The following is a 10,787-nucleotide window of genomic DNA, read 5'->3' as shown; positions in this document are numbered from 1 at the left end:
GTGTTGCAGAGAGAGAAACAGGAAAAATAAAACGTAAAAAGAACTTGGCACAAAAAGTTCAGGGAATGTCTGAGCTGAGAGCATTTTATTGCTGGGAAGCAGACCAGACTCCCTCGGGTTTGTCACACACTCAAAGCATCTTCACTTTTATTGAGTTATATACACTGAGCCAGAGACTGTCAGGCTCAGATTAGTTTTCTAAATGATCTATAAAGGAAAATCTTATTGTGTCATGGTTGTGTTAGGACACAGCTGGAAGGTGGCTGCATGTTGTTAGCCCTGCTGTGAGTAAAATAAGAAGTATGCAGGAAGTGCTGGGGATACACTTAGATCCAGAGGTAGGATTTGCTATGCCCTGAAAGTTTTATGACGTAGGTTTTATCTTCCATCAAAGCTTCAGTAACCATAGCTCTTGGCCTCCTACCTCTCTGTACAATCCATTTGATTCTGTTACTGCTGGTTTTTAAATCGCTCTGTCTTCATCTGTTAAATAGCTCGACTGCTTTCTATTGTAATCCCAGTTTAATTACCAGGCTAAATGTTGCAGGGCCAATCAACCAGCTTAGGGCAAGAATGAAGAACCATTTTCTCTGAATGGGATAACAGATGCTCAGGGACTCACTGTGAGACACACACAGACACACACACACACACACACATTATTAACCACTTCCCCCCACATTTAAACAGCTCCTGGAATACTCAATCATTTATCTTGTGCTAGAGACACAGATGTCTGCATGATGGAGGTTTTTGTGTCCTGGTCATGATTATTCTGTTCTTTGGGGTTTTTGTTTTAAGTAAGACAAAAGAAGGTGGTCAGTATCAATGAAGAAATCTATAAAACACATTATCTATGCACCTTTGCATTATTTAGGAGTACCAGTGCATAAGCACTGAAGCATCCTTTTGTCTGTTTTCATGCCTCGCAACTTTGAAAAGAAAAGAAAACATGATGATTATAAATGAAAACGTGGTTTGCCAGAATCTTCTCAGAGCCAATCAAGAGTCTCTATCTAAAGCCTCATCGAACTCCTCCCACACCGAGACTTTGCCTCAGCAACAACCAAGGTTGCTTGCCTGCTTCTGGAGTCCTACAAGCTAACAAGGCCTGACGGGACACCTTCTTCAGCTTGACAGCCTCCCTTACCGTGGGTGTCCACCTCCAGGTTTGAAAATGGTCACGCTGTTGTTACCCACGTGGACATTGAAGTCTCCCAGCAGAATGATTGAGTTCCCAGCTGGAGGACCTTCCAGCAACTCCACTGGAGGTGGAGATTATTTCCAGAACCCAAATTGTCTGTTGAGGTGAACCCGACTATATCTGGTCGGTACTGTTCAACCTCACACAGAAGTTTAGGCTCCTTCCCCACCAGAGAGGTGACATTCTGTGTCCCCAGAGCCAACTTTGGTAAGCTAGGGTCAGAGTGCCAAGGCCCCTGCTTTTGGCTGCCACCCATAGCACTATGCACAGGACCAGCATGGCCCCTCCTCTAAGAGGTGGGCCCACAGGAAGGAGAAACCATGTAACTGACCGGGCCCCATGGGTAGCGGCCCGATCACCAGGCGCTCGCCAATGAGCCCCTCCCCCAGGATCCAGGACGAGGCCCCAGAAACCCACATCCATGCAAGAGACATCAAGCTCCTTGCTGTCTTATATCCAATCAAGTCTTTTTGAATCACTCTTTGTCTGACCTGTCATCTAGTACCAATCTGCCTTGGGAGACCCTACTGGGGGCCATTGCCCCCGACAGCACAGCTTCCAGGATCATTCAGACACACAAACCTCTCCACTACGATAAGGTTGCAATTAATAGAGGAGTAGTATTATTAGTAGTAATTTGCTGTATTATGTTGCTCATTTTCTTCTTCTTCCCCACGTCTCATAACACTTAACCCGCCCCAACAGGACAATTCATTTTCCTGGAGAGGCATGACAGACATGCTGCTCTTTCCTGCCCTGGTTGTTCTGCTCCAGATATCATCAGAGCTTTTGACGGAAAGAAAACTTTTAAGATTCTTTAAGCTGCAGGAGATTTTACCAAAGAAGGCAGGCCCGTGGACATACAGACCAATATTCTGACTGACGTCTCATATAAACACTGATGCTCGTATATGAGTCCTGTTGGACGTGTTTGTTTTACACCACGATTCAATTGTGAAGGGTTTCATTTTATTTTGATCATCAGTCAAGCACTGTGTGGACATATGGTATTAAAACGTGTATATTGATTTTATTTTCATTTAAGACCAGGAGTTAAAACTTTGAATACTAGGGAAAAAAAAACAAAACAACAACAACAGAGGTTTTATCAACAACACTTAATGTTATCCCAAGATTAAAACAGAAAGGAACCAGCTGGAAACCCAATCTTTCCTGTGATGTGGAGGCCCTCAAACAGCACTCGGCTAAAAACAGGAATAATTTGTGGCGTGCTCAAGAACACTTGTGAAACTCAGCGGTAATGACCACAATCTTTCCACTGCATCTACAAAGGCAAAATAATCCATTAGGGCTTAATTTCAACACTTGCCGTGAGGATGTTCAGGCATCTCAGCTCTGAGTGAGCTGAAACTTTAATATAAAAATAAAAAAACAATAAATAGACAACAAAACATTTGATGGTTAGGAAACACACACCTTCTCTGGACCCAGAGCTCACTTAAAATGCTCTGGTGAGTTAACATAAAAAAAAATCTTCATTGTAAACACAGACACTGAGTTCTGTGAACAGAGATACAATTTGTTTTAAGGTAGCAATTTAAAAGTTCAAATATTCAATACAATTCAATTCAATTCAAAGATACTTTATTAATCCCAAAGGGAAATAAATGTTGTTGTAGCTCATAATCCTGGTATCATGGACATGTGTTAGGGTTCAACATGATCACAGAAACTTGTACATCTGTGAGTCACCATTAACGCTCATCGTTATAATTCAGTTTTAGAGCACTCATTCTGGCAGCCACACTCTGTATTTCTCAGGGATGTGCTGATGTCACCCTCTGAAAACAGTTGCTGTAATAAACTGTGGAAGGGCTGAAAAAACAGAATAATCTGAAACTCTTATATAACCTCATCAAAAGACGAGTAAAGCAACGTTCTAGTGGCCGTGTTGCAGCCTTTTCAAAGCGCGTTGAAGACATTAAATTCAAAAAAATTGAACATGTTGGCTCTGGACTAGTTTCACCTAAATAGCTTTCAGTGATGTGCAAAATTTGCATTTTGGGTCCCAACTCTTGAAATGGATTTCTAATGTAAAATAGAACCATAAATCAGTTTTGCGTGTTTATGATTAGTGAGTAGATTTTTTTTTTTTTTCCTGCAGAAATACTTTATGTCTGAGCAGCAGAGCAGAAGGACTTGTTGGACACGGGGATGTAATAAAAACGTGCTGCTGATGAGAACGTGAGATTGAGTTTTTGAGTCGTGAAATTGCAAACAATGCAATCATCATCCCTGACACAGCTCTCTGTAACTGTAGGCATCACACTCCTGAATCCATGTGAGGAATTGTTCACAACAAAACGCACACACACACACACACAGAAAAGCTTTATTTACTCTCCACACACACACCCTAAACACAGCATAAAAACCCTGTTTATTAGTTTTTTTACACTGCCTTGTAGACCCCGGCTGATTCAAGAAGAAGAAGCTGGAGGAGGGGGAGACGAGGGGATGGTAGAGGGAGTGGTTTTGCAGGATGTGAGGTGGGGGAAGTCAGGCAGCTGGTGTGTAGCGTAACCATGGAAACCTTTGTCTAAAATCCTCAAAAAGCAAAGAGAATTTACAAAAGACTGAGCACAGATATTAATTTTAAAAAGATTTATTCTTTTTTTTAATTAATCACATCCAACCATCAACTACTGACCCCGCTTTTACACAGTGTATTAAATTTGAATGTTAGACAAATATGGTTGGTGGTCATAAATTATTACACCAATGGAACCATTTTAAACAAAGATATTTGATCAATAATGCTGCCAAAGCACCCAACACTGAGGAAAATGGGACTTGATCCTCGACAAACTGATTCCAGAGGCTAAATTTTTATCATAAAATTCAAAGAAATGCAGTGAATAAAATATTTTTTTCATATCAAATAATGACTTCTACTGAAACAAGGGAGCTTAGTGTATTTTGTCGCCCTCTAGAGTTCAGAACCTGTAACTTCACAATCCTCAGGTCACCTTCTGCACACTTATTATCTGAAACCCTTTCCAGAGAAGTACATGGTTAAAATACAGACACTAAAAGGAGTTGTACAGGCATTCAGATTATTTTATTTGGACGAAAGTTTAAAGATATGATACAAAAAAAAGCAAAAACAAAACAAAAAAAAGAAATGCGGTGAACATACAAATGTCTATTCTAAAATATGCAGAGTACAAAATATCACAATGAAATATGTACATCACAAAAATAAGACAAATACAGAGAGAAGCACTCTCAGTTTGATGGAAATTTGTATTTACATGACAATTATTATTAATAATTAATAAATAACAATAAAATGCATTGGTTGGTTCCTAACACAAAGCAGGATTTGCTGATATATAGCTGAATGATGATAATCTGTATGTTACAGGCACAACAAACATATTCTTTATAGTGGTATTAGATACACTGTCACCCCAGAGGATCTTTGTGTATCTTTTTGCATCGAGTGCCCTTTTTTTCCGTTTTCCCTTCTAAATCAGATAAATTCACATTCAGGTCAGTTCAGGGCATAAAAGCTGCAGAAAGACATTTCTTTGAAGGTGTAAAGATATTTTCTTCAAGAAAACAGTGCTAAACGTGGTGGACAAAAAGCGCATATAAGCTGCTGGCTCTGCATTCTCTATAAACACAAAAAATAAAAAAAATTAAAAAAGTAAAAAGGGAACCCGAAACACAACAACAGCTTTGTTTTCTCCAGCATCTGAGACAGAGAAGTTCAACGAGGATATGATAGAAAAGACAAGTAAACATCTGCAACGACAAATCTCTTCGGTCAGAGGGGCAAAACACAGAATACCATCGGATCCATCTTTTCTCTGGATATTTGTTACATTTCATCACATGACAAACAAGTATGGATCTACAAAATGAGTTGTAGTTATTTACAAAAAAAAAACAAAAACATATTGACACCCCCACATGAGCTGTAGCTGATCAATACTCCATCTTAAAACATCGATGGAACAAAATCCTCACAGTTTTTGTGTTTACGCTTTTGTTTTTTTATGTATATATGACCTCTTGATATTGGTTTATTGTCCTTATTTAGAGTATAACTGCATGATAATGCATGGCAGCTCATTAGTGAGACGTTTTGTTCTAAAGCAAATAGTAGTAAACAAAATACTGTACAGTCAAATGCAGAAAAGACAACAGAAAGAAACTGTAGAGACCTAATGTTTTTCTCATATACAAGCTTGGCTGAAATGGAGTTATAGCGTATATTATTTTCACTTTTATATCAAGTAGAACCAACGTGTTTGTGTTATAATCTGTATTCCTGTGTCTGTCCAGCATTGTTTGTTAATTACAGCAGTAAACAAACTGGTCTTCCACAGCTCAGGCTTTTTCTAATGCTTTCATTATCAGCCTCAGTGTTTGTTTGCTACATATCCCCCTGTTTGTTGGTACCAGATGCTTGGCACCGCAATAAAGAGAAGGAATACTACTATCTAGCCCAAACTCTACTACTTCATTGTGGATAATTGGTGATAATGGTCATCTTACTCATAACAAATCAGTCTCCTCTCCATAAAGATCTGTCTCAAATGTTATCTACAACTCAGATCATGGCTCAAAGAAATAAATCCCACTTGAACACACCCATGCAGCTAAATCTTCCTCAAATTAAGTCTGTCATATTTTAGCAACCGAGAAGCCAAAGTAAGGTCCCACCTCACCTGTCCTCCTCCTCGTCCTCTAATCTCTTTTGGCACGTCCTTTCCTCTTTCTCCTCCCAGAGTTCTCCTGGGGCTTCTCCTCTTTGCTCCCCATCAGCGGCGCCCCGTTCGCAGCTTTGTTGAAGCCGTTGAGGTTGCCGTTGGAGAGGGCCTTCGCCGCCTTGGAGGAGGAGGAGGCGTCGCGCCGCGCGGGCTGTTGGCGGCGGTAAGTCTGGTAGTAGAAGTTGCCGAACAGGACGATGAAGGTGATGGCGTAGCAGATGAGGGAGTAGTGCATCCAGTGGGGGAAGTCGCAGTTGACGTAGAGGGACAGGGCGGTGTGGCCAATGGTGATGTGGAACTGAATCTGAGACCCAGAAAGAGAGAAGCTATTATGTTCATGCACTGGCTCATCAAGATGATTAATTATTACAGTTTGATACTTAGTAAGATTAGCCTTCCAAAACGGGTTTAGAATACCTTTTTTAGGAGGAAATAAGACACTTGAGTCTTTGATTTCTTACCATCTGAATGATGGTCAGGTACTTCTTCCACCACAGGTACTTTTGGATCTTAGGTCCACAGGAGGCCAAGCCATAATACAAATACATCAAGACGTGGATCAGTGCATTCATGTGTGCCCCAAAGAAGGCTGCAGGAAGAATTGAACACATTTCAGAGCATAAATCAAACTTACAATCCAAGTTTTGAGCAAACATCTCATGTAAATTTGTGAGCCCTCTGGGTATGTGTTTGGGATGACCCTCAGCTGCTACCACACCAAAATTTGGCTCAAAAGCTGGAAAACTGTCTGGGTAATAGACATTTTTGTATTTGCTAAGATCAATAAAAAATATCTCAAGAACCACTGAATAAATCCTAATGAAACTCTCACAAAGTAATCACTGGATGTAGGACTATAACTGATTTACGTTCCCAATAAAGATGGCCGCCAGAGCTAAGTGACAATAGGCAAAAATGGCTATAAGTCAGTGAATTTTACAGACACTGAGATCAATTTGGTGTGGTAGTAGCTAAGAGTCATCCTCAATCCATACTCTGAGGACTATCACATTAGATTGTGTATAACATCATTTACCAAGTTTGACCAAAAGATTATAACTCTGCTGTTTCTTAACAAAAAAATGATTTTAGTCTGAAACTTACATGAAAGCCAGCAGGTGATATGAATTCCAATAAATGATAATATAGTTCTGATACATTCTAAAAAGAAAGAATAATAACTCAGGTGTAAAACTTCCAACAGGTGAGGATTAGTTGTTAATCTGCTCGTTAAAAATAAACCTGGTTTCTGATTCAGATCTTTGGAAATGAAACCTGTTGTAGACAGCTCTTTGAACAGCCTCAGCTTGGAGAAACAAATTCAATTTAATCAATGAGCTAAAAAGTGGGTTACTGTCATCTTAAAACAACTCCAATCTCCACACTTTTATTATAGTTCATGTGAACACTGATTTATAAACCCTTACACAACCATCAGTTTCACAATAAATACTTATTTACTTGGAATTATGTGGTTATAACATAAACTTTCTCATACAATAACTATGTAAGACATAAATGAAGTATCAACTGCAAAAACTTGTATAAAATATTTAAAAATTGGGTCGTTTTAAGATGGCAGCAACTCACTTTGGTCTTTCCTCTTCTCAATAATCTGTGATTTCATCAGTTTAATTACAATTAAACTTACTTCTCCGAACTGAGGTGATTCAAAGAGCTATCTACAACAGGTAAGATATTAATTGCTCATAAACTTTTCACAAAAACCTACTTAAAAAAGATCTGATTTTTTTCTGATCTTGTTTTTTCTTTGTTTTTGTTTTGTTTTTTTGTTTTTTAGGGGGATCTTTAGATAGCATTTCTACATTTTATAACATGTCTTTGGCTAAAAGTTAAAAGACCTATTGTACCTGTAATTATTTACGTGTCAGAATCAGTTACTATTTGCACTTTTTCATATTTTTTTTAAATGAAAACTTTTAGTTGAGAATATGGCAAATGATTGGGGTTTTTTTTACATTTCGCTGATGGTTCGAAACGATGAAACTCTACAGACAGATTGCCCGTTAGCCGTAATGCTGAGAGTTGCTAAGAAGTGAGGAACTCACACTGTCCTCCTGCCACCCACTTGATGCCGATCCACCAGAGCGTGAACATGGTGCAGTGGTGGTAGACGTGCAGGAAGGTAACCTGGTTGAATTTTTTCCTCAGGATAAAAAACACTGTGTCCAGATATTCGATGCCCTTGGAGACGAAATACCACCACAGAGCTCCTGCCATCTGGTTTTAAAATGACAGGAGGGGAAAACAGGGAGGTACATGTAAACACACATGAAGAGAAAGTGAACATTAAAAAGGAATGAAGAAATCAATACGCCGGAGTCAGATTTCTATCCTTAAGTACAATCAGAAGCTCCTCTCGTCTCTAGCAACTTTGCGTCAGAGTCATCTGAGAACAGTGGACTGCTGGCTTTTGTGTCACTACGTCATGGAGAAACAGAGAGGAAGGTGAAACTGAGCACCGATCTGACGTACAGATCACACTTTTTCTGATAACCACATGAATGGAAGCAGATCCTGTTTCTAAAGAGCATGAAGCTTCAGTGATGGGTTGACAGGAATTTTCCACATGACTTTTGGTAGCTCTGTGGCAGACAAAGACCTAAATCTATGTGTAAGAGTTAGCTGAGGTGTCTGAATCCCTCAGAGAGGTGCTACGGGACAGATTTCTGTAAGGGAAAGCGAGTGTTTGTGTTCGACATTATTGCTCACCCTGACTTCATTGGGGTCGTCTGAATAGTCCACCGACTGACAAATGTAACTGTATCGTGCTGCTCGCGCTGCCATGAACAGCTGAAAAACAGGAGAGGAACTCTGCTGAAGAGGACTAAAACCCACAGAAACACAGATGTACTGCAAGCAAGAAATCCGGAGTGACTAACTTTGATTTAGTACGTGTTAAATTCTGCCCTGAAACAGAAACGCACTGACACAGCCAATCACAGCAAAGGCGACGCTAACGAGGCAAGAAGTTGTGCTGCCGTTTTGGTAGGTGCTCCATGGTGTCCTTAGCTGAATTTATTTAACCCTCTCAAGGCATACGTTGCAGATTTGCAACAGCGAATTGCATATACCTAATTACTCCACATTCATATTTTATAAGCCTTATTTTACTCAGATGATAATTTCCCCAAATATCTGATTTTTCCTGTTACTAAAACTTAATTTGAATCTGAGAGGGTTAAAGAAGATCAGTGTTTGCCATCAATTTTTCACTTGGACCTGAACTTTAAAGAAGGTGGTGTTATGTTTATCTTTTTTTTCAATGAAAATACTAGTCTAATACACCGCATTATTATACCAGGGGCCGTCACTCTCTCTAGACTAGTTGGCTATAATTACTGTAAAGCAGTTTACTGAGGGTACACACATACCAGCTAACTGAAAACATACTATCAGTATTAATAACATATTTTCTTCAATAACAGTCAGTAGTCTACAATCATGTATGACCTATTTTATGGATAAATTATGTGCTAAATAACAGTAAATTTGTGTAAAGGCTGGACAGAAATTCAGTTATTTGTGCCTAAACACTGAAGTGTATGTTATATAAGGCTGAATATCTTTAGAATTCTGAGTAAAGACTTCACTTGTGTCTTTACTCACAGTAAAGTCAGCATAGGGTGTATACTGACTTCAGCATACACCCACGCACAAGGTGTTAATGTGTGAATTCACCATGTAGCGATACATGAAGCACCTAGCAAGATGGCTGCCACAAATCTTGCCCAGCCCTGTCGGTGGCCATTCCAGTGAATTTCTATGTCAGCGGGAATATGGATTAAACTCACACAAATTTGCAGGAAAACAACTAACTGGGTACAGACCTCTTTAAAGATGAAGAAGTTGAGGAAGACCATGCTGAAGTTGTAGACAATGAGGGTTTTGCGCAGCTGGAAGGGCTCTCTGTTCTTCATGTATTTGGGCCCGAGCCAGAGGAAAAGCAGGTAGGAGGTGCTGATGGCCAGCGTAGGCAGGGGGTTGTCCATCAGAGGCCATTTCTCCACTCGCTTGTCTGCAGGAGAGACGTTTGCTCATAAAGCGTTCTTTATGTTCACGTTAGAGCGTGAGCTCAGGGTTAGTTTGGTCAACCTTGGCCAATACATAAATGCCTACATCTCAGTCAGTTTTAAAAACATTGAGCTAAAATTTAGTCTGATAGATAAATAATAGACAAATAAATTCAAAAAAAAATTAAAGATTTATAAACGTCTTTGTCTTCTTGTAAATTCTAATTAAACTTGCATAAAGAGATTATTGGATGTAAATCTGAGTAACCTTTGGAGTCAACCCAATTCAGTACAGGCAACTAACCTTAAAAAAACATACAAACAGCTGGAGCTCAGTCAATTATGCAGATACTGATGTGATACTAACTGAGTCATTCATAACAGTAGTCAGAGTGTGACTTGTGGTGATGTCACATGAGATCAGATTATGTACTGATTTATAAAAAAAGTTTAAAACCTTTACATACATATAATTATGTAAGCTGCTTACCTGCAATAGTCAGGGTCCATTTGTAGAACTCTATGGTGTCATTAATTAAATGTGTGACAATCTCCATGGCTGTGGGGAGCTGAAATCAAACAGACAGGTGTGAAAGTGGAGCGCATCAGAGATTAACCATCCAGCCGGTGTCTGTCGTTTTACTCTCCACATTGTTTTGGCAATAATAAACATTTTATGAAACAGGCTATAAATCAGCCAAAAACAGAAGCCTTGACTGATGAAGCTGACTGTGCAGCCAGAGCGCACGTGTCAGCACATTTGTGGGGGGCTTGAACCTATAAGGTGAGGAGGAGGAGGAGGAGGAG

The 10,787-nt window shown here is 39.6% G+C and overlaps 1 protein-coding gene across 1 annotated transcript in view; it reads right to left on the bottom strand.

Moving 5' to 3' along the window:
• Positions 1–3,831: 3,831 nt before the first annotated feature.
• The window catches only part of elovl4a (ELOVL fatty acid elongase 4a), a 7,873-nt gene continuing 917 nt past the window's right edge, over positions 3,832–10,787 (bottom strand). Inside the window, exons 2-7 of the mRNA XM_017410033.3 lie at positions 10,471–10,549; positions 9,798–9,985; positions 8,680–8,760; positions 8,016–8,187; positions 6,408–6,535; positions 3,832–6,250 (exon numbers count right to left, since the gene is read on the bottom strand). Of these exons, the coding sequence (XP_017265522.1) occupies positions 5,924–6,250; positions 6,408–6,535; positions 8,016–8,187; positions 8,680–8,760; positions 9,798–9,985; positions 10,471–10,537 (963 nt within the window). The 5' untranslated portion in view covers positions 10,538–10,549 and the 3' untranslated portion in view covers positions 3,832–5,923. The remainder of the gene's footprint in view (positions 6,251–6,407; positions 6,536–8,015; positions 8,188–8,679; positions 8,761–9,797; positions 9,986–10,470; positions 10,550–10,787) is intronic.

Source organism: Kryptolebias marmoratus, linkage group LG16, assembly GCF_001649575.2.
Source record: "Kryptolebias marmoratus isolate JLee-2015 linkage group LG16, ASM164957v2, whole genome shotgun sequence".
In the NCBI taxonomy this organism is placed as follows: domain Eukaryota; kingdom Metazoa; phylum Chordata; class Actinopteri; order Cyprinodontiformes; family Rivulidae; genus Kryptolebias; species Kryptolebias marmoratus.
This window is presented reverse-complemented; position numbering and strand designations above follow the sequence as displayed.